The sequence below is a fragment of the Equus quagga genome, chromosome 11 (genome assembly GCF_021613505.1).
Source record: "Equus quagga isolate Etosha38 chromosome 11, UCLA_HA_Equagga_1.0, whole genome shotgun sequence".
NCBI lineage: Eukaryota > Metazoa > Chordata > Mammalia > Perissodactyla > Equidae > Equus > Equus quagga.
Genome location: NC_060277.1, coordinates 109,949,922 through 109,973,842, shown reverse-complemented (window position 1 = coordinate 109,973,842; position 23,921 = coordinate 109,949,922). Strand labels below are relative to the sequence as shown.

The window sequence follows — 23,921 nt, the reverse complement described above, 5'->3', positions numbered from 1 at the left end:
TAGCATTGCGCAGAACACGAGTCTTCCTCCCGCCTCCTTTCCTTTGTACGTGCCTGCCGTTCCCTTCTCCGGGAATGCCCTTACCCCGCCTTCCTTGCCTGGAGAACTCCTACTCATCCTCCAAGACTCGGCTCAGACATCACCACATCATCTCCTCTGGGAAGGCTTCTCTGAGATGGCCAGAGTGGCGACCCCTCCCCCCACCTTTAAGCTTCCTTGGCATTCCCCAAGTAATTCTAACAGTAGTTATGGCATTGTCTGCTTTTCCTCCACTCTTCTAGACAGTGAATTCCTTGAGGGCCAGGATTTCTGTTCGTCGTTGTACCTTCTCTACCTTGCTCAGTGTTTAGCATGCGTTAGACACTTGATCCAATCAATGAGCGAACGAATCTGTTAATTCATCTAACACTGCAGAGTTTGTTTGGAACAGATTCTCAAATATTTCAAGACTTAGTCCTCTATTTGGAGTGCTTCATGCTGGAGATTCGCCGCCCTCCTCCCCCAAATTGCCTTGGTTTGGTGGAAGGGGAACAGAAGTGATCACGGTGTGCATAAGAGTTACTTCTTCTGTGCTGAGCTGTAATTCACCTGCTCCGGCACCGACAGGGTTACAGCGACCCCGGGGCGGAGCCAGCCCGGTGCCACCTGCTGCAGGGCGGTCTGGCGCATGCGCCCTGGCACCTAGATAGTCTCTACCTGCGGGGGCCTGGCCGAGGAGGAGCGCTTGCGCTCTAGGCCTTTTCCGCCTGGGGAAGTCTCGCGGGGGCGGGGCGGGGCGGGGCCGCTCGGGGAAGTTCTCGCGGGACCCCGACGAGGAGCGGAAGCGGGGCGGCTCTGCTGCTTCGGGTACCGGGCGGCGGCGGCGGCGGCGGCGAAGGCGAAGATTGTGGCGGTGACGGCGTCAGGAGCAGACGCTGCCCTCGGGGAGCAGCAGCGGGGTCGGCGGCCGCTCGCACCGCTGCGGAAGGCCCGGCTGGGCGCGGAGCGGAGCAGCTGCGCCACGGTGAGTGCGGCAGGCGACGGCGGCGGCGCTGCTCCGGTGCCTCTTCGTCCCCGCTCCGCAGCGGGAGTCGGCCCGCGGGGACCGGGCCCAGCCTACCGAGGGCCGCTGTGCCTGGGGTTCGGGACGGCAAGGCCCGAGCGGGGAGCGGAATCCCCGGGGCTCCGGGCTCCACGTTTCCCGTTTTGTGGCGCTTCCTTCCTGGGGACCGTCCTCCCCTGGCCCTTGCCTGGAGGCAGAGCTCCGTCCCCGGGGCAAGAGGCCGGGGGCTCCTAATTAAATTTCGTGCCTGTTTCATGAGGATTTTCGCAGAAGGAGCCCGGGAGAAGCCCGAGAGCACAGGGTATTCATTCTGTGAGTCAGTCTGACTCGGCCCGGGAGGCGGGGGATTCGCAGCGGGCTGCGAGTGTGGTGATTGATGCTCCTTCGACCTGCACGGCCACCACGTCACCATCTCCTGGTGTCTGGGCCGAATTTTGGGAAGACACCCACCAGCCCTGGTAACACCGTGAGTTAGAACGTTTGCTGCTGGAGCCGCACGCGCTGCCTTTACTTCTGTCGCTCTTTTTTTTGAGTTACTTTCTGAAAAATATTTGTCAGGAAAAATAAGCAGCAGTTGGTTGAAATGCTCCGAGGAAAGATTTCAGTGAAAGAGGAGAGAGAAGCACTGGTCTTTTTCGTTTGCAACGCTCTCCGTATATGTGATTGTAAGCCATGAGTTACATCTCGTTATTCCAGGCTGGGTTCAGATGCTATAAAAGTACAGTTTGCAGAGGAGCTGACGTGCACTCGAGGTCTGTTTTTTGGTACTGTTGACTCAGAAAATAGTCGAAAAGACACAACGAGAGAAATTAGCATCAATCTCTTTCGGTTTTCTTGTCTGTCTTTCATTTTGTACTTCTCCAGTTGTTGCCTGCTCTTCCTTATTCTCTCCATTCTCTTGCGGACGCAAAATGCTTACTGGTATAATGCAAGTCATTTGCCCCCTCCCCCCGCTTTTTTTCTAATCTACTTCCCCTTCCTCCTTATTGTCCCCTTTCTGCCATAATTTTTCAGGGTTTCTGCACTTGAGCGCAATTCGTTTTCTCCCTCAGTTAGATTCCGTTTTCTATCCCGGGAAGATACCCTCTTTCCTGCTTTATCCTTTACTTTTAAGCGTCCACTGTGTTCCTTCAGTCAGCCAGAAGGGATGCTAGAGAGCCATGCTAGACTTGAAGTTCTCCCCCTGGGAACGGGGAGGCTCAAAGGATTGACTTCATCCGTAAGTAATCAATACTGCCGCTAGGTCACTAGTGTAGCTTGCTTGTATTATTTGTGTTTTAGTTGTTTTGTTCACTTTAAGATCATGCTTTTGTGCTTGATCTGCTTATGCTTTTCTTTCTTTTTTTTTTTTTGACACTTTTCTTTCTGTGTCTCTTTTACATTAGGAAGGAAGAGTGGGTCAATTGGGGGCTGTGTGACTTCTTTTTGGCTTTTAGTAGGAGCGGTTAATGTTAAAAAATGAAAACCAATCACCTATATTACAATAGAATTAAGATAACATGAAACACTTAAGGGACTAGAATTTATTTAGACCATTGATAAAGTGAAGCTTGCCTATTCCAATAGCACTGGTTATTCTTTACCAGGCTTTTTAAAATCAGGCATCTTTTCCTACATCTGTTATAATCAGCCTTCTTTGTTATGGTTGTTGGATTTTTTTGACCAAAAGAAATAACTTTATTTGTTCTGTTGCCCCTTTTCTTGTTCGAAATTTTCTGAATCCCAAAACAAAAAGGAAGGAGTTAATTCTTGTAATCGGCTTTCTTTGATACTAAAAGCAAGCATTTAAATGCTTGAGGCAGTTTACTTCCTCAGCCAGTGTATTCAGTTTTGAGGGATTACTAGGTTTTAAATACTACTAGTTGATGGTACTTAGAGATTTTTCTCAGTAATTCCTGTTATCATGTTGCATGTTATGCAGCAACAGTTCTAATTGTTACCTAGAGCAGAAGAGTACAGGATTTTGGAGAAATGAAGTGGTAGAGAATAGAGACCCACCATGCTCTCCTGAGAGAAATTAATAGTTACTTGTACAATTCAGAACTTTGTGGCACAACTGAATGGCCATTGAGAGTCTTGTTTTTATTTGTCAAAGTTCGCTTTTTCCCAGTTTTACATTATTTCCACTTTATGCAAAGACACTGTAGTGCATGATCTGGAATGCAAAGTTTAAAATCTGGTTAAGGTACCCTTATGGTACAGCGGTGATTCTGAAAAGTTAGCATGCGTAAGAATTACCTGTGAATCTTATTTAGAATTAGGTTCTGGGCCCAAAGCCACTACATCGCAGAACTCCAGAAGGCACCCCACAGGGAATCAGTCTCTGAATGGGGTGATTTTGATGCAGCTGGCCCAAGGCCCAAAGCTCTTGTTAGAGAATGCAGCTGTAAAATAATGAGACTGGCGTATAGCTTTAAATTACTCAGCTTAAAATTACACTTTCTCTATATAGAGAGTAAATATTTAAAAGCCTAATAGAATAAGTGACTATAGATGTGATTAATTTTTATATTTGTAGACACTTGAGCATTGTTAGGACTGTGATAATGGAGCAATTTAATCGTGAAGTTTATATTAATAGGACTGTTAATTTGCCTACCGTAGAGTTCTTCTGCGTCTGTGTGTAGGTGGAAGTTCTAGATTTACTATGAGAATATGCGGACCAAAGTTTGGAAAGGGACTGGTGATGCTAGTTAAAACACCTCTTAGCACTTTACGCCAGAGACCTTGCTAAGGCCTTTATAGGTACTCTCTCTTTCACTCATCAAAATGACCTTATAAGGTAGATTCTGTTACTGTTCCCATTAGTCAGCTAAGAGATACAAGGGATTAGAGAATATGAATTATTTCTCCATTGTCACCCACTCAGTTATTAAGTGGTAAAGCGACGGTTGAATCCAGATCTTAACTCCAGAGCATCAGTAAGATTTTAGTTTTTTCTAACTGCAAAAGTAATACATGCTTATAGTAAAAACAGTGAAAACAGAATTGAGGTGTATAGTGCGGAATGTAAAAATGTTCTATCATCTCTCTCCCAGAGGTATCCATTGTTAACCTTTTGAATTTTTTCTTTAGCACACACCGATATATATTATTTTGCTTTACAGAAATGGGGTAAACTGTAATTTTTCTGCAGTTTTTTTAACTTGATAATATATCTTGGTACTTATATAGAAAGGTATTCCATGGATATGCTCATGGATATTGATCAGGTATAGATGTATTTTGTACATGGTATTCTGTCACTTTTTCAATGAGATAAATCTGGGAAGTGGAGTTGCTTATTCAAGGGTATGTATTTTTAAATTGTCAATAGATACTACAAAATTATTCTCCAAAAAGATTGACGTAATTAATTCCCTGCTAGAGTGTAGGCTCTGTGATGGTTTATTATTATAATCCAGTACCAAGCACATTATCCGGCATATCGTAGCTGCTCAAAATGTTAAATGAATGAACACTGAATAGAGTAGTCTGAAAGTCTCTTTACTCAAGAGTATTGCAGAGACTGGATATTATAAATCTTTAAAAAATTTTGCCAATTGGTAGGTGAAAGAAATCTCATTGTTTTAATTTGCAGTTTTTAATAGTGAAGTTGAACGTCTTATCATATGTTTTAAATAGAATCACATTTTAACTTATTTTCAGTGGCTTAATGTGGGGCTCTGTCCAAAAGCACTTCACATATATTATCTATATTACCTAATTTAATGCTCAGTGAACTTGTAAAGCAGATGATATTATCCTCATTTTACGGATAAGAAAACTGGGGCTCCTTTAAAAGGCTTGCCCACAGTTATAGCTGGTAAGCATCACGGTCATTACTTGAACCCCAGGTCAGCCTGACTTTAGAGGCCATGCGGACTTAACACTAAGCTATTGTGGACCAGCAAGTATCGTGTATTTTATTTTCTGTGAGTTTTGGGAAGAACAGAGTTAAATAGAAGAAAGAAAATAAAATCCTGCAAATACCTTCAGGAGACTGCATTTTAGGATACAATGCATATTGCTTGAAATGAACAATTCAGGCTGCACTTGCCTTCTTAAGATTGACTGCTTGTGATTGGCAGCAGAGGTGTGTGCTGGTCGCAGTTTAGACCTGCTCTCATTTGGCTTCAGCGTTAAGTGTACTCCCAACCCATTTTCTTGGGAAATGAACAGCAACATCTACTCTGTTAAAATCATTATACATTGTGTCCACTTTCAGATTTCTTCCTTTTAGCAATTAGTGTTGTGCATGTGATAGAATTTTTTTGTCTTTAATGAAACACACCCTTTTGAATTCCTTTAGCTTGTGTGCTCTTTTCTGTGGAGAGGCTAATAAGCTGACCTCTTCAAGTTTTCTGTGTGAGATGCTAATTTTTATTTGGCTCAGCCACAGAAGTATTGACTGTGCTTGGTTTTCATTTCTGTCAAACTATATCTCACAAAGCAATGGTTACTTGAAACATAATTTTCGAGAGTGTTGGTCTGTTAAAGCTTTTTCTAGGAGACCTGTGGTAGGTGAGTAACGGCAGGAAAATGAGTGTTGAAAACTGTCTTGGTTTTTATGCTATGGCTGTTCCATTACACTGCAGTTGTATGAAATCCTGAGCTGACATGGAAGTGTATGCCATTACTGCATAGTACCTTGACAGTGACAGTGCTTTGGGTTTCTGTCTGGTTTCCGTTTCTCAAAAATGAAACTCATTTTTTTAGATCTGCTCAATTATTCTTCAGCTTCCCATCATCAATACATAGTCCCAACAGTCAGACCTGGAGACCAATGTAAATAAATGGTCAGGTCAGGGTGTGGAAAATCCTGATAAGCATGTAGCCGAGATTTCGGAGCATTTGTAAAAGATTAAAAATAGGTACACACATTGGAAAGTAGGTAGATAAGGAAAAGCAGTTATTAATGCCAGGGAAAATTGAAGGATTGTACTAGAAAGGGAGGTTGGTTGTAATACATTGTTTAGCTCACCAGTGAACAGAATTTCTAGCGTAGTACTGCTGCTTCAACTGGAATATGTGGTATCACTGGGTGGGGCGATTGGGAAATTGGGTGGAACAGCTAGGTCCTCATCTTTCAGGTGATAGATTATGGCTCGAATAAATTAAGAAACAGCAGTAGAAGCATATTATTTAGAAATGCTGTAAGTAAATACAGGGAGAAAGCTAAAAACAAAATAGAGGGTGCTTGCTCGTGGGTGTTGGGATAGGGAACTGATCTTTTTCATAAGCCTTTTAGTACTCAGCATTTTAAAGTTATATACGTGGATTAGTTTGATAAAAAGTAAAGTAGCTGCAGAGTGTGTAAGTAAAGGGTGTTTAAGGACACACAAAAATAAATACTCTGAGACTAAATCTTCTAATTTTTTATGTTTGTTAGAATTCTTTCTTTCCTCTCTCAGAGGCAGTGTCTTGTAGGGTGTCCTTGGTATGGCCTGATAGAATAAATACTGGTCAGGGTTATTAGTTTACCTGCAGCAGAATGTTTGGCTTTCAGAATTTGACTGAAGGACTTTTTATTACCAGGTGATTTCTTTCCTCCTTCGTAATACTCTTTTCCCTCTAATGTTAATATTCCCAGCTGGTTTACTGCTTAGTCTGTTTGCAGCTATGCTTGATTAATGCCCCAATTGTTAACTTTAGAACAAAAGAGTAATAATCACTGGTGCCCCTCAAATGAGTTCTCTGCTAGGTGGTAATTATCCAAGAAGGGTGTCACTATAAATAATCTGTCCCCATTCTGCCAGTGTCAGTGTTGTTTTCTGCTTTTATTTAGCCTGTATGAAAACAGTGACTGATCCAACAAGAATGGGGCTTTATTTTCCTATAGTTATGCAAAAGTCTAGGTTGTGTCCCATATTCATGGCTGGAGACTCTGCCACCACAGTGATTGTACTGTCCATGGTTCACCGTCACCTGGTATACTACCTAAGGGTTATTGCAGAATCCTTACCTGCAAAAAATGCAATTTGGATCAGTTTAGTACTCTCCTGGCTCTGGGAAAAGCAGCTGTTCTCAGGGTAACTGTGTGAGAGACTTCTGTTTGACTTTCTGGCACCATCTCCCTGCACTTTCTTTCCCCAGATGAGATATCTGGCAGCTCAGACTCTGAAAGACAGATTCCTTTCCAGTGTAGATTAGGACTTCAGCTCTGCTCCTTAGGCTAGTTAGAAATAATGCAAAGGCTACTTCTGGAATGCTGAACCTGGACTCTATTTCAAGGGCTGTTGGGGACCCCAGAGTCTTGGGGGTGTTCACGGGAGAGGGAGCCTTATGCAAGAGCAGGTCTCCACCAGCAAAAGGCTTGAGCTAGATCTCCTTTCTCTGGTTACCTGAGCTTGCTGGTCACACTTGGGATGTGGTAGAGGGAGGGCTGCCTATGCTCAGAGTAGCAAACTGAACACAGTCATTCTTGGGTTCACTTTCCCTGCTTTCCTAGGAGCAGACCAAGGTTTAGTTTCTGAGAACTGTTAAAGCAGCTCTGGACCAAAGCTCGCATTGCTTGCATTTGACTGGATAGGGGGCCCAACATTTTCAGAAAATGAGAAAGGTTGGCAGGGAGATAGGCGTATACTACTGAGAAAAGTAGGGTGCTATGCCCAGAGTGAGGCCTTTCTTTCAATGGTCTGCATTTGGTGCCTAGAGAAGAGTCTAAGGGGTGAGGGAGGAAAGGTGGAGACTGAACGGGACTCCAGCCGGTTCCTGCACACCGCGCACACCCAGCGGGAAGGAAGAGGAAGTGTATTCTGGAATAGCTCAGGCAGCTGCCGCCATTGGCTGGGAGGCCTGTCAGTCGCCTGGGGGCTGAGGCTGAAAAGAGGAAGGAGGAGATCAGGGCTCCTGCCTGGAAGGGAGGGAGGAGGGCTGAGCCAGATTGAGCCAGGGGGCGTGGGGGCTGGGACAGCAGGCCGATTGGCAGGGCGGGGCTGCCTTCGATCCTGGCCACTTCTCTCAATCATCCCTCTTCTGATACAGGGTGGCATTGTGGGTCCCGGAGTGCAGGAGGAGTCTGAAAAGAGAGGCGAGGCTGAGCCCAGAGTGCTGGGTTGCTTCAGCAGGGAAGACTCCCTTCCCCCCTGCTTCAGGCTGCTGAGCACTGAGCAGCGCTCAGAATGGAAGCCATCGCCAAATATGACTTCAAAGCTACTGCAGACGACGAGCTGAGCTTCAAAAGGGGGGACATCCTCAAGGTAAGTGTTGATGCCAAGTAAATGCTGAGATGGCCTCTGCTTGTACTCACATACCTTCTTTTGCCCTGATAACGTGTAAAAAAGCCGGCCTTGCCCTTTTATCACTGCCCACTTTTAACATTTACCATCGTGTGTGGTTTGGATAGCTGAGATAGATGCTGAGTAGAATATTAAATATGACTTAAGAGGGTTGGTGTGATATATGGTCTTTAACTGCCTTTGTGTGAATGCCTCGAGTATTTCTCTTTGCTTGTTGATATTAGTAATTCAAGTAAAGTCAAAGTAATATGATTATAGTAAGGAAGTATGAGTAGATTGATTTACTTTGTAGAGTTTTATTAAAAATTTAAGTATTTTTAAAAGACCTAAACTTGAAGTATTTATGTAAAAGCACTCAGTCTTATTTTACATAATCAAAAGATTTTTGCATTCTGCATTGTGATCCTAGTTGGTTACAAATTAATTTCTAGTTTAGAGAGGTGGTTAGAAGTATATGCCAAAACTCGTTAAAGAAACTCAGTGTATTTTTATTCTTTGTGAAAAACCTAATGGAGTTCTAAATAATAAGGTTTAACTTGCTGTTGTACAAGTCAGATTTCTATTTTCTTAAAAGAAACTTGAGGAGCAATTACCCCATATTAGACTCTAATTGCAAAAAAGAAACCTGCTGACAGTTTAAAAATAAGCTTATTTACAGTTTGCAGCTCATTTTGAGCCCCACTGTTTACATGAGGATTCTCTTTCCACCTGGCACATGTTAATTATGTTGTTTACCCAATTGACTGGAGCAGCTTGCCCTTTTGGATGTGTAATTTATTTTTACAGGAGTGGGTGTTATCAAGTAATATGTCAACTCTAAATGAGGAAAACCTGAAGTTTAATGTTTGCATATTCACTCTCAAGTTTTGACATTTTTTTCTTCTAAGCCTTAGTCTGATTGTTGGAATTTGACACCATTTGTTTACTATCCCTGAAATAAATTATTAGAATTTTACAAAGATTAAGAAAGTGGAAATGTAGAAATATGGTCCTTTATGCAAGGACTGGTGGGTTTTTTTTTTTCAAGCTATGCAGATCTGTGGATAGTTACTATTTTGCTCTCATTGCCTGAGGCATAGAGTTCTACTCTGAAGTTATCTGCGCAGTAGTTTCTGAATGTTAGAAATGTAGGTTGTACTTCATAGAAGGTGATATTGAAGAGCCCTTTAAAGAGAAGAAAACTGTGTGTGTGCGCTTTTCAAAGGTGTCTTTGTGACCCCAAGCTTTTTGAGGGTATTCTCAGAGTCAGCACTAAATTGTCAGAAAGCAGACAGAACCAGCTATGGGTTTTAGAGTGACATACATCTTCTGTTTTCTTAAGAGGTAGAAATCAGAGCAAACATAACTTGGACTACTGAATTACTCTGTATTATTGGTGTACAGAGGAGGTAATTTGATGTTTTCATAGGTGATTACTGTTTTCAGCAGATAACCCTCTCGTGATATCGTAATAAGATTAGCTACTCAAGTACCCACATTTGTAGCCTGTATAAAAACCTTTGGGAGCAAAGTTTGTTTTTTTAATACAAACTTAGATTTCTCCAGTAAGCTTACCCTAGAAACTTAAACCTGGAAGCCTGGTAGTTCATGTTTTTCTCTGTCTATCCCCATTGCATAGTTAGCACTAAAGCTACAAATTGAAACAAAACTAGGGATTTGAGGTCTGTTTTTAGCAATTTTTAGAGAACTTTCCCCATTTACTATCACTGAAGTTTGTCCTAGACGTAGACCATGAACATTTCATGTTTTCCAACTTAAACTCTTGAACAGGTGTAAAACCCTTCTCTCCCATCATTACAGAATTACAGAAGGTGATACTGTTTAACATTCCCCCCGAAATATTTGTGATGGGAGAGAGAGTGAACCAGAGTGTTCACGTTTACTTTCAGATTTTCTTTGGGGAGAGGGAAAATACATATATTTGGTTCTTTTCAATTTGGTGGATAACTGGCATGTGAAGTCATAATGCCATTATTGCTTTTGAATGGTGGCCGTTAGCTGTTTGTTAGTAATCTTGTGGCTGTACTCCAAAAAAAAAGAATGACGATACAGTAGTTGTCCTTTGTCTCATAATTCTGTGAAACAGTTGAGTGAAGAGGAGGGACATCGCTTTGTCTTAAGAGCTGTTAGTTAAAAAAGCAGTGTTTTCTTCATGTGATTATTCAAGGAGTAACTGGCTTCATTTGAATGGCTTCGATTTGATTTGATAACTTTCGGATGTTAGTTATGAGCCAAAACATGTTTAGAAGTGGCTGGAATAGCACTGACCACCAGTTTAACTTGATCAAAATAGGGATGTATTTGTCCTGTCTTAATAAAGGGGGCATGTGCCTGTGGGTATTGAATACATTTTATTCGAAGATAAGGAAATAGAAAGGGGCTTAGTCCTCTGCCTCTGACTAGAGTTCAGAAAGATTACATCCTCTGTCTGTCTTGGAGTTCCTGGTTGACTTTTGGTTAACGTTGACGCCTGTCTTCCAGCACACCACTTCCTCAGTTTCTATCTACACATTGAATGTATTGCCCTTGGAAGAGAGAAGAATAAAGACATTTTACTGGAAGCCTAAAACAGAACAGAATGCTTCAATATATCTATCTTTGTTACTTTCCCTCTTATAAAAGCTTGTGTTTTTCTTGGGGAGGGGAGGGCACTGGGCCATAGCAGTGGAAGGAATTGCCTTTCTATTGCAGGTTTCAGGCCTTGCGTGGCTGAAATGAACCTAACCCCTACCCCCACCCCGACGCCGTTGCAGGGCTGACTTGAGACAGTACCAGGGTTCTCCACTGAACAAGGCTCCTGAACAGTCTACCCTAGAGCACACAAAATGTCTGAGCTTACCGAAAAGTTGCATGTACCATTTAGGGGCTTATGTACATGTACTTCACATAAGGCTTCATAGGAATTTAGACTATTTTGAGCTGTCAAACCTATGCTCGTTCTATTCTAGAGCTGGCTTCGTGTTTTCTATCAAGGGAGACCTTCCAGTCTAGAAGAACCTACAGTGGATCATCTAGGTGTCTTCTGCTGTGTCTGGCTACTGCCTTTGTCAGTTTCCTAAACTGCCTTAGGTCCTAAACTAAATAGGTCCTGGGTTCATACTCAGATCTTTGAAGTGTTCTTTGTCTCAGTGCTGATGACCCTATTTCAGTGTCATATTTACTGAGCATCTCCTTGAGCCGCATCCTGCACTTAAGTTGCTTTGAGAGTTGGGGAAGAAATGTAAGATGTACTTTCTCCCTTTAGGAACTCTAAATTCAAATAAGAGAAGTTGATTAATATGTGAAACAGTATATGAGACTATAAAAAAATTAGAGGATTTTTAGAACAAAAAAAGACTTAAAATCTCGTAATTTAGGCTTTTATTATTTTATAGATGAGGAAATGGCGGCCCATAGAATTAAATAATCTGTCCAAGATCACAAACTCTTAGCACTTAGTAGTGAACTAGTATTTAATGGAATGCTGAAGTTGTGTTACATATGTAACTGCCAGAGTAATTTAGGAAGGGAAGAGATTGGTAAGAGCTGAAGTCAGAGAAAGCTGTGTGGAAGATCTATGTGGAAAAACTAGACCTTGTGAGATGACTAGGACAGGGCTAGGAGAAGAGAAGGGAGGGTTGGGAGGAGGTTTGTGCTTGTTGTGTTTGAGATAGGAATGCTAGAATAAAGTTATAGACTGTGACATGGTGGAAAATAAGGTAGAATTGGAGCCAGACAAGAAAACCCACTAAGATCTTGTCCTTAAGAAGCCTCTGAAGGTTTTTAGCTGATGACGAACGTGTGTATCATGGATCGCAAGAAGGAAGCCTGGAGTCCCAGCCTGGAAGGTTGCAGTAATTGGCTGTGAGATAAGTGCCTGCATAGGCATTGGAGACTAGGAATGAAGAACTGGGGTGGTTTGAGAGATGCTGAAAGGAAAAATAATGGGTTTTCTGCCTGTCAGCTGGGGGTATTTGACTAAGTCTCCTGTGTAATGAGAAAAGAATGCTCATGGAGTGGGCTCCTGAGAGCCAGGAATCTGAACTAGGGTTTGATTGGTTACAGTTTTCACAACAGTTATAAGTTCTAAATTTCCATACGTGAGTCTCATTTCAGGTGTTTGAATAGTCAAACCTAAGAAATAAGAGGTTGGGGTGATTTTTTATTTCTTCACTATTTTAAAGTCCTAGTATCAGTATGCTTTTTGGAAGCATTTCTTTGCGTGTTAATAAGAATTCTTTTCAGTCTTGTTGACTAAACCCAGAATATTGCATTTGATATTTAAGAATGAAGACTCTTTGAGTTCTCTTATGGCAGATAATTTGTTTGCCTTTCATTATGTTCATTTTTCCCTTGTCATCTGAATGGACATTTCCAAATAGGTGGTAAGAATGAACTTTCAGTTCCTATACAAGACTCCTTTTGGGGATCTAGCCGAAGAACCCCCCCCATTCCTGTTTGGAGAAAGAAATGAATAAGGAAATTCAGTGTTCCTTTGGGGTCTTTCACGTTTCACCTCTGTAAGCTATTATAGTTGAAGTCATCATTGAATAGCTACCATGTATGGAGCATTTACTATATGCCATGAAGTTACATATTGTTTCTAATTTGGGGCACTGAAAGGTTGGCAGTATTAACACCATCTTACTGATGCAGAAACAGGCTCAGAAGTTGAGGAACTTCCTCAGGTTTATACATCTAGTAAGTGGCAAAGCTGGGGTTTGATCTTAGGTCTGGCTGAGCTGCTCCCTCTGCAGTACATTAATGCTCACTTAACTGTCAGGGATGAGTAAGCCAGGAACGTAAGGTATCAGCAGTCTTGCTTTGCTCACCTGCCAGGTGTGGGCAGCAGCCTGTGGCACTGCTTCTGCTGAGTGACTTACTGGACATCCTATCTGAAGTAAGTTGACTGCAATAGTGAAAAAAATGGAAAAAAGAAAAAGGCAAGGTCATTTTGCTGTCAGATTAGCAAAGATGATAAAGATTGACTCCACCCCCTATTGGCCAGGGTCTGAAGAAACCTCCTGCCGGTGGAGGTTTGTACCAATACAGTCTTTCCAAACAGTGGCTTGGTGATATATATCATAACACAAAATGACCCAGGTTTTCCACTTTAAGAATTTATTCTGGGGCTGGCCCTGTGGCCGAGTGGTTGATTTCGACGCTCTGCTCTGGTGGCCCAGAGTTTCACCAGTTCGGATTCTGGGTACAGATATGGCACCGCTCATCAGGCCATGTTGAGACAGCATCCGACCCACAACTAAAGATACACAACTATGTACCGGGAGGCTTTGGGGAGAAAAAGGAAACATAAAATCTTTTAAAAAAAAAGAATTTCTTCTAAGAAAATTCTCAAATAAGTTTTTAAAAATGTAGACATGAGGATGTTTATTTCAGAGAATCTATGTGTCACCTAGAAAAGAAATTTCTGCAATTAAATTATGAAATACGATCATTTAGAAGATGCATTTCAGAGATGTTAAAATGTGTGGAAAAAAGGCATCTTCAAATCGTGGAAATACTATATTAGCAAAACAAACAGCAACAACCCTAAGTAGCCCATCAGTGGGGGGCTGTGTAAACCGATTATGGTGCCTGTAAAATGGAATTCTGTGAAGGTATTAGTGTCGAAGTAAGTATATATCAACAAAGAAGAACGTCTACACTTGCACAGAGAAATGTTTAAATGGATCCTTTTTTAAAAACTAATAATGTAATTAATACGTTTACTGCTTAGTATGTCCTTGCACTAAACCACGTACTGTTGAACTTGTATTCCCTTTTAATTCTCAGAATAATCCTATCAAGACAGGTGCTATTATCCCCATTTTACTGATCAGGAACCTGAGGTTTAGGTTAAATAACGTGCCCAAGTTCACAAGTTAGGATTCAAATCCAGGCCGGTTTGAGTCCAGATTCCATGTTCTTAACCACTACCCTGTAGGGCCCTTTAGACCCAAGTGAGGTCAAACTAGAGAGAGAGCCCATTTAGGGAAAATTGCTCTCTATTTCTGTTTGCTTATTAAATACATAGCCTTCTTCCTGAATGGTCCCCTAAGAGGTAACAGTTATTTCCAAGGGTCTGGGTTTCAGGTGATTTCCACTCCTTTTTGGTACTCTTTTGTGTTAGTTGAATTATCAGTTTTATTAAAACAATACAGTTATATTCATGTAGTAAGTAGTTGACATTTTGTATTTGCTGTACCAGGACCGATTTTCCTGGAAGTTGAAGTACACTTGGTGAGGGCTTAGTTGTTGGTTTCTTAACAACTGAGGTTTAACCTGCTTTTAAATCTTTACAGTTCACTGTGGTTATGCTTAGTGTCATAAAACTTAGAAGTCTTTTAAAAAGTGACTCACAGTCACTTCTTGGGGAAAATCTTGGTCCTTTTGGCAGATACTCCCTCGGTTTCACCTCCTTGTCGATGTGGAATGAGACACCTGTCATATTGTGGTAAAGAACATGAGCCTCAGTGCTCCAGGCTAGACCTACCTTCTTTGAATCCCAGCTCTGCTGCTGGTGGATCCTGCATTGTGATCTTGGACAGTTTACTCTGTGCTTTGGTTCCCTCATCTGTAAAATGGAAACGGTAGCATCTACCTTCGTAGAGTCACAGTGGGGTTTAAAACTAATATTAGTGTGGTTAAAGCAGTGACTGGCATAGGGTAGACAATAATGCTAGCTGCCATTAGTTTTATTAATGTTATTCACGTGCACAACTTTGATAAGAGGGTGGCTGTCCAAGCCCCAGCTCGGGTAACCATTAAGTCACATAACTCTACCCGTAAAACTGGCCTGGTGCTTGTCCTGATACTACCTCAAACTCAGCACTGTTCAAACCTTGACTCAGAGCTCAGCTGAAAGCACGGTATTGATGGAGAATTGTGTGAAAGACAAGTAGTTTCTGTGCTAGGGGAAAAGAATGTTAACAAACCAACCAAACCCTGACCAGAGACTTTTAACTTCCTGGAATGTCGGTCAAGGTAAAATAGATGCAAAATGTTAGCTACTTTTTTTTTCTTCTTCTTCCTTTTTAAAGATTGGCACCTGAGCTAACAATTGTTACCAATTCTCTTTTTTTCCCCTGCTTTTTCTCCCCAAATCCTCCTAGTATATAGTTGTATATTTTAATTGTGGGTCCTTCTAGTTGTGGCCTGTGGGATGCTGTCTCATCATGGCCTGGTGAGCGGTGCCATGTCCACGCCCAGGATCCGAACCGGCGAAACCTTGGGCCACCGAAGTGGAACGCGTGAACTTAAGCACTGAGCCACGGGGCTGGCCCCAACTACTTTCTATTTGAATATAACTTAATTTTTTTAATAAAACTGATAAATTTCTCTCAGGATTACACCTGAAAGCAAAGAGATGGGTATGTGTACAGTGTCCTGTTGGGGGCCTCTCTTTTGTAGACGTCTTTGGCTGAGCGGTGCTTCAGGATTATGCTGTTGGCTAACGTTAAGACAGAAGAGACAGCTTTGGGAAGAACTCGTTATTGTATTTACTGTGACAATATTAAGGAGTCTTTCATTATCTGTAAGTGTCCTCGGTGAGCACCTGTGGGAGAACATTCTCTCTGATCTCAATACCAGGAATAGGCGTATTTTCCGCCAAACAACTTTTTAAAATCTTAAGGATGCTGTACATAATGCTTTCTTTCTTTACCTCTGGGAGAGCTTAGAGCCTACCTTGGTGCCATTTCTAGCAGTAGTTCTTGTATTTTCTGTCCTAATATTTTTATCAAAACACATACTAATTATTAGCAGTAAAATACTGAAAAATTTTTCTCACCTTAACAATGACTTTAATTTTTAACTAATTTATTTATTCTTTAACAGTGGATTTTTTTTTTGAGGAAGATTAGCCCTGAGCTAACTGCTGCCAATCCTCTTTTCGCTGAGGAAGACTGGCCCTGAGCTAACATCCGTGCCCATCTTCCTCTACTTTATACGTGGGATGCCTGCCACAGCATGGCTTGACAAGCAGTGCCATGTCTGCACCCGGGATCCGAATTGGCAAACCCCGGGCCGCCGAAGCAGAACACGCGCACTTAACCACTGCGCCACTGGGCTGGCCCCCTAGGTGTTATCTTATACACACATTCTTATAGTGCTGTAATTGTAGTGGACTTAAAATACAATATATGTTACCGTTTTTCCATATTTTACTAATTATTCTTAATGGTTTAATATTTTAAAATATTTTTAAAGTTAATGTTCTGTAATTGACTAAACTTCCCTATTGCTGGATATTTAGCTTGTTTCTATTAATAATTTAGTTCATAGTCTCAAAGGAGACTTTCGATATACAAGTTGCTCTATTGTCCAAAAGGGTTGAACAGATGACCTACTTGAGATCAAGTTAAATGAGAATGGCCTGTAATCTTGTAGCCAGAATACATAATAATAGTGCAGCTAATGTTTGCTTTATTCTTGAGTCTCCTGTAACATAGAACATTATTTCGTAATTTGACAGTTTTATCAGACCGGAGCACCAGATGTGTGAAATGATTAAACCTCTTTACTTCAGCATCTAAGGCACTCGACAACAGCACATGGTTTTTCTGAAGCACATTTTATTTTGTTTTTTCCTTCAGGTGATGAATTGGCTGTTATAGCTGTGTCAGGTTAAGTTAATAAGTAATTTGATAGCTGAGAAATTTGGTGTGTATTCATAGATGTAGTTTTAATTCAGTTTTACTTTTTTGGCTAAATGAATCCCTTCTAGAGGGAGATCACCCATCCTAACTCCTGTTTGGAAAAAGATAGGGAGACAGACAGACCAGGCTTTGTTTAGTTGATGCTGCAAATGGTTAGCTTTCGAGCCAGGAGGCCCCGCTGAGAGCTTTTGAGAAAAAAGGAGAGCGACTTACTGAAACATCCTCACCTGCATGTACTGCAATATAAAGAAAAAAGAAAACTGTCATGCTGGTAACAGGTGGTTTTCTCTGGGTGTTGGGATTATGGAGAACCTTCACTTGCTATAGCATACATTTCTGTAATGGATGTTTTTACAAGCATATATTAGTTTTATAATCAGAAAAGCAATAAAAAACAAAAGCACTACAGTAGTTTTCCAGATGTCAGCGTACAAGTCAATGAACATTTTAGGGCCTATTTTCTTTCTTATAAGGAAAAAAAATCACTGTGTAGCTTCATGGAGCAAATTTGTTTCATGTTAAGACTTCTTGGTGCAGGAAGCACAGGCATCTTCCGCATTACCTAGGGTTGTTACATAGACTTCATGTAGAGTATGCGATGATAAACCAGAAACATGCTCAGCCCTTTTCCTTAGAGACGACCAGATTTGCCCTAAAACTGGTCTGCTGCCCTAGCTTATCTTTTCCCTGTACCTGATATAGAAGTTACGTGCTTGATTACGTATTTAATTTTGATTTAGGTCAGTCTCCAAACTGGATTAAGATTACCAATGCAGCAAATTGCAGTTTTTCCGAGGTTTAATTATCTCTTTCTCTTTCCTTGTCTTTTGTCCATATTTAGTTCTAGTGAAGCTCACATTTTATTGTTTTATCAATGTCTATAAAATGTTTTGCTTTGAAAAGTAAAATTAAGAGACAAAGTAAAGATTTGAAGTTGTTAGTGGCTTTTAGTTATCCATTGTGTGTTTAAAAATCAGGTGTCTTCATTTTATTCTTTTTAAACATTTATTAGAACTATTTAAAGTGTAAAAGAAAGGCCATACACCCTCCTGTCATCCTGATAACTTTTTTGGAATTAAATAAATAAATGTCACACTCATTGTTAGAAAATGTAAAAGGCAAATTCTCTTCCCAGAGAAAGTCACTGTTCCATTTTTCTGTAACCTTTCAGGAAAAAAAAAATTAATGAATATAGCCGTAGTTACTTTTACTGTGCTTTCTGGATATAGTCAGAAACACAGTGAAGCCATATTGACAATTTTTGTAATGAAAGTAAGCAGGTACTTCAGCTGTGGAAGGAAGGATGGGGTTTTTGTTGAAGTGTACTGTACTTCTTTAGAAAACAGCAGTAGCTGGAAGGATTTCTGTGTCAGGCTATTAGAGAAGATCATAATGATTAAGACTTTCTCAGAGTCACATGTTAAAGCTGAATCAGAATAGACCTCAAACCTGAAATGGCTATAAATTTTCCCAAAAGTTGTGGTAATATTGTCCACATCAGATATCCAAATGAATGTCACCAATGGCCTCACTTAGTGCTGGAAGTGGAAACTAGTAGCCCTATAGGTCTTTCTTCGAGATTAGTTACTTTATTGGTCTCCTTCAAAATTTAGATTACTGGTGTAGACGGAACCAATACTTTAAGTTCTCATTAACTTGGAAAGTCATACTCTATGTGTTCAGAAGCCCTTTATCTGCCTTCTTTGAGTACCTAATATAACTGCACAGACCTCTTGGCTTTTAAGATGGTAGAAGTAATTTTATAAAGTTAGTTATTGGTTTCTTGGTATTGTGTATTAAAGTGTAAGATTTCTGCATGTTCTTTCCCACATACCTCTCCTTCCCTATTAGATATTAAGGACCTCACAAAAAGGGCATGCTTCTCATCTGCATATTCCCAGATAACCTGATGAAAAATTATTCTTGATTACCTGCTTTTGGGTTTGGGTTTTATTAAATGAAAGAATAGCAACCTCAATTTGAAATGAACTATAGTATATTTTTTCTTTTAATATAGGTATTTATAGCTATAAATTTCCCTCTAAATGCTGTTTTAGCTGCATCCTATAAATTTGGGTATGCAGTTGTTTTTGTTTTCATTCATCTCAAAGTATTTTCTAATTTCCCTTATTTTTTCTTTGACTCATTTGTTATTTAGGAATGTGTTGTTTAATTTCTACATATGTGTGAATTTCCAGGAATTCCTTCCATGATTGATTTCTCTGTTAATTCTCTTGTGTTTATAGAACATACTTGGAATGATTTCAGTCCTTTTAAATTTATTGAGGCTTGTTTTATGACCTCACATATGTTCTCTCCTGGAGAATGTTCTGCTCTGCACTTGAGATGAATGTTTATTCTGCTGTTGTTGGTTGGAGTGTTCTATCCATGTCTGTTAAGTCTCGTTCGTTAATCATATTTTCCTTGAGTATGTTATGATAGTTGTAGGATTTTGATAAATTCTTAAGACAAATTCCAGTATCTTGGTGAATCATAGCAACCAATTATTGACTATCTCCTAGATGAATGGTACTATGCTTAGGGCAAAGGGTTCAAGATACAGATAACATTTAGTAATACATTGCTTTAAGAGCTGTGCTAGGGGTATGCACTGGGTGTTCTGAATGAAATAGACTTAGTAAGACGTGAGTATTGCAAAGTTTTCTGAGATAATTTAGAAACGCTTATGACTGCTCTGTCCATCCAGATATGCCTGTCTTACTGAGAACTTCTGTTTCTAACATTAGCAAAGCTCACTATCCACTCTGGAGAGTTGTTGGAGTTGTCCTAGAACCCTTAAACTTGGAAGGTTAATTGCCTTTCAGTGTGTTTGGTAGTTGTAAAAGTATACATGAGCCATATTGCTAACAGCATGACACGTGCAAGAGCTTCAAAGTAATTATGACACTTCTTTTACGTTTTGTAAAAGACTTTAGATAAGTGCCTTCAAACTCAGGCTTCAGGCCCCTAACGCACCGCTGCCTTTTAAGGAAATGTTTTATGGAAATAGGTTTCTACTACACATTTGTATGTGGAAAATATTGAATAGCATTTTTAAGTGGGGCTACTTTAAAGTAGAATTTTTCATGTGTTGAAAATAGCGTGAACCGTACACCAATGTGATAGTGACTTCAGAAATGGAAAGGATTAAGCCTTTTATTTTCTCCATCAGCAGACTGTGAATTATATTTAACAAGTTTGTGTGTAGTCCAGAGTGATATATACCTGAAAGCTGTTATCCAGTTATTAGTTTCTAAAGTTTAAAAAGTCAGTGGTCAAAGAAGTGGAAAATGGAATACCTTTTCATGAAACCTTAGAAAGAAAATTGCTAAGTAAATAAAGAAGCTCAAGGCTCCTCTTCATAGACCTGAAAACATTTACTCAATTACTATTGTTTATCAAATATAAGTATGGAAGCCCCAAAATTCAGAGTTGTATTTACAGGGAGGGTAGAACACTTCTGCTCTCAGCTAAGGTCCCCTCAACAGGATCTTCTCTCTAAGATAAAAGCAAAACTGTTACAGCATCTTTACTGAAGTTAGTTTTTTTAAACATAGATTTTTAAAAAGTAACTTTATTTTAGAACATTTTTAGATTTACAAAACATTACGAAGATAACACAGAGAGTCCCCATATATCTCACACCCAATTTCCCCTATTAACATATTAGTATAGTACATTTGATGTAATTAATGAACCAGTATTGATACATTATTGTTAACTAAAGTCCATACTTTATTCAGATTTTCTTAGTTTTTCCTCACGTTCTTTTTTCTGTTCCAAGATCCCATCCAGGGTGCCATGTTGTTTAATCGTGTCTCCTTTGGCTCATCTTGGCTGTGTCAGCTGAACATAGATTTTAAAATATATATCTGTACACGCACACATTTATATATACATTTGAAGTTTAATATTTGTTCTTTTGATTCTTTAATAGTTCCTACTTAGTGAGAAATTATTTTCTGAAAGCATATAAATTGATGTTTCTGTGGAAGATCTTCTTTCTCAGGTAAGGCATGTTAATGATGTTTTAAGGTTGGACTGCAAAGTATTTGGCCTCTGTATGCCTGATATTAACTGCGCTGTTCAGTATTCTAGCCACTAGCCATGTATGGCTATTTAAATTAAATGAAAAATTCAGTTCTTCACTTATGTTGGCCGTATTTCAAGACCTCAATAGCTACGTGTGGCTAGTGGCTACTGTATTGGACAGAGCAGATCTAGGACATTCACATCATTGCGGAAAGGTTTTTTTTTGACAGTTCAGCTGTAGAATGTCACCACCCAAATAAATGTTTCTGTGTTCAAAGTATTTTGAGTTTTACCTTGAAATGCCAGGAATTGTATCTTTCCATCTTGTTTCAAACCATTGTGGTTACTCTGGTCTTTGGAGGTGAGACCTTGGGCAGAATTGGGATGAGAGTGGGAAAGTAGAATGCTGCTGTGGACTAGGAATAGGATTGGGGTGGGATTTTTCTCTTCCCATGAGTTCTTCCCTGTCTGTACTCCTCCCTTTCCTTGTGGACCTTTGATTTCCCAAACCCCTTTCTTCCTGACGCTGCACCTTTTCCACCTCCAGCCTGTGCAGTGGCAGATACTAGGAACCTGTTGCTGCCTGGTATCTGTCTGTACTAGTGAAAACTGAAGGACCGGACGAGTGCTCGTAGAATAGCTCCGCTGGGGTGATCTAGAAGATGTGGTTGAGTCTAGTGCTGCCTCTTCTAATTTGGGTTCCTGTGTCGTTGGATGTGTAATGTGGTCTTGAGCTAAATCTGCAGACAGCAGCATCTGAGGTACATCCAGAGAGCAGAGGCAGCATTTCTTTCAATTTAGCAAAACCATAATTATTGTGTTTTCTTTTCAGAACTCTGTTTTACGTGAATAATCTTAGGCAGTTTTACTCTTATTGTAGAGTCATGTTGGTTCTTTATGTTAACTTGTACCAAAATTTTGCCATGTTTGCCAGTAATGTCAAATAATAGGTCAGTTAAGCTTCGTGACTATATCTAAACAAAATTTGGTCAAATTTTAGTTAGTTGCATAGTTTCCCTGAACCCTGAGCTATTTCACATCTTCTGGTCTTCAGTCACGTTGTTCCTTTTCTCTGGTATAACCTTGGCCACCTCCCATTCTTCCCTCATTAAGTAGAGCGAGCCCAAGCTTCAGGAGTCTTTCCTGATACTCTTCTCTCCTTCCCCTCCACTGTCCCTTAGCTCCATTGTGTACCTCTGGCTATAGCGTATTTCTCTTTCCCCAGATCTCGGTAGGTTCCTGTATCTCAGCGTCTTGCACACTGCCTAGCAACATGGTAGCTTAGGGCGGTGTGACAGAGGAAGCGTTGAAACCCACACCAGGTTCATCCTATTCAATGGAGTCCATAGCTGGTATTGTCTTTACCCAGGGTCAAGTTTGGTTCTTATTTTGCCTCAGCTGTTTTTGCATTTATTTAGTAGACGTAGACCGGAAATAGGAACTCCTGAATTTCCATTGTAGTTTTTTATTCCCTTATTTTTTGCCACCACCTTGGTTAAGTTTCTTAGCTACTTTTCCTTTGTAAAGTATAATTACACTTTACTATGCGTGTATCCAAAGAATATTCAGTCAATTTTATTTTTAAGTGTTGTCCTAAAAAACTCTCCGGTTTACACCAGTTTTTGGTTTTGGACATTTATTCCCTCCATAGTCGTGACATTTTATTTCAGCACGTAGTCCGTACGTATCTAAGAAATATCGCCATAGAAGGTGATTCTAAAACTTCGGCTTTCTCTCCTGCATTTGTTCTTTATTCTTTAAGCGTATAAGAAAAAAAATTTCACAGGAATAGTTTGAAGTAACCCTGATGATTTGTTCTAATTTACATAGTTTACACAACTCATAGCCATAGAGAAAGTGCCAGATAACAGCTTTGCAGAGGACTAGATTTGGGGAAGAGGAGGAGTCTTTTCTTACCAGATGTTCTCTTGAGTTTTACTTTTCTGCCTTAAGTGAGGTGGGTAGAGTTTCTTCTTGTTTTTCAAGCTTTGCCAGAACACTTTGCTTACAAACAACTGTTTGAACTCTTACTTGTGTCCCTGTGTTTCCAGGGATGCTTTCTGACCTCTTATTAGCCACACAGCTAGGACTGGTGGCATGCTTTGTGGTGCCAAACATAGCTGTAGCCAACCTGGAGCGAATCCAAACCGAACAAGATACTGAAGTCAGAACAAGCAAGTGGTGCAGATACGCTGTTAGTCAGAGTCTGGAAAGTCTTCATAGGAACGTAATCCAGGCAGATGGGACAAGCTGATAAAAATTTGTTCATAGACTGACATTTCGGTTCTTCTAGGGCCCGAGTAGTGGGTTTCAGTCAACAAGGAGCTAACATCCCTTTTTAAAATTGCCCTAGAAGCCAGCTCTTGGAATGTACGCATACTGACGATAAACTTGGAGCTTGAAAGTTGTTGCATCAGTAACCTGTGTTAACATTCTATCCATATGATATTCAGAAAATGAATTTGCGTCTCTAGTGTGACCTGACTTGAGCCATTGACTCCATGAGTTGATCTAAGCCTCAGCTTTTATTTATTTATTTATTTTTTTTAAGATTTTATTTTTCCTTTTTCTCTTCAAAGCCCCCTGGTACATAGTTGTATATTTTTGGTTGTGGGTCCTTCTAGTTGTGGCTTGTAGGATGCTGCCTCAGCATGGCTTGGTGAGCGGTGCCATGTCCATGCCCAGGATTCAAACCAGCAAAACCCTGGGCCACTAAAGCAGAGCGTGCAAACTTAACCACTCAGCCATGGGGCTGGCCCCTAAGCCTCAGCTTTAAGCATTCATTAATTGTGAATGTCTGTGCCTCTTCATTAGTAATATGATGGTTCATGTTTTGGGTAAATAATCCTATCCTTAAAGCAAAGGAGTACATATCTTTTGAGTTGTTTTTTGAGTAGTGGTAGGTATACCAGAGAGTCAGTAAGTTCTTAAACAGCAACTCTGTCATGACCCATGCCATTCTTTTTTTTTTTCAAGATTGGCACCTGAGCT

General features: G+C 40.4%; 1 protein-coding gene across 2 annotated transcripts in view; it reads left to right on the top strand.

Annotated features, from left to right (window-relative positions):
• The first annotated feature begins 801 nt into the window (after nt 1-801).
• The window catches only part of GRB2 (growth factor receptor bound protein 2), a 62,050-nt gene continuing 38,930 nt past the window's right edge, over nt 802-23,921 (top strand). Inside the window, exons 1-2 of one of the 2 annotated variants that reach the window (XM_046676189.1) lie at nt 802-1,003; nt 8,009-8,223. In XM_046676189.1, the coding sequence (XP_046532145.1) occupies nt 8,146-8,223 (78 nt within the window). In that variant the 5' untranslated portion in view covers nt 802-1,003; nt 8,009-8,145. The remainder of the gene's footprint in view (nt 1,004-8,008; nt 8,224-23,921) is intronic. The other variant, XM_046676188.1, reaches the window with a different exon arrangement.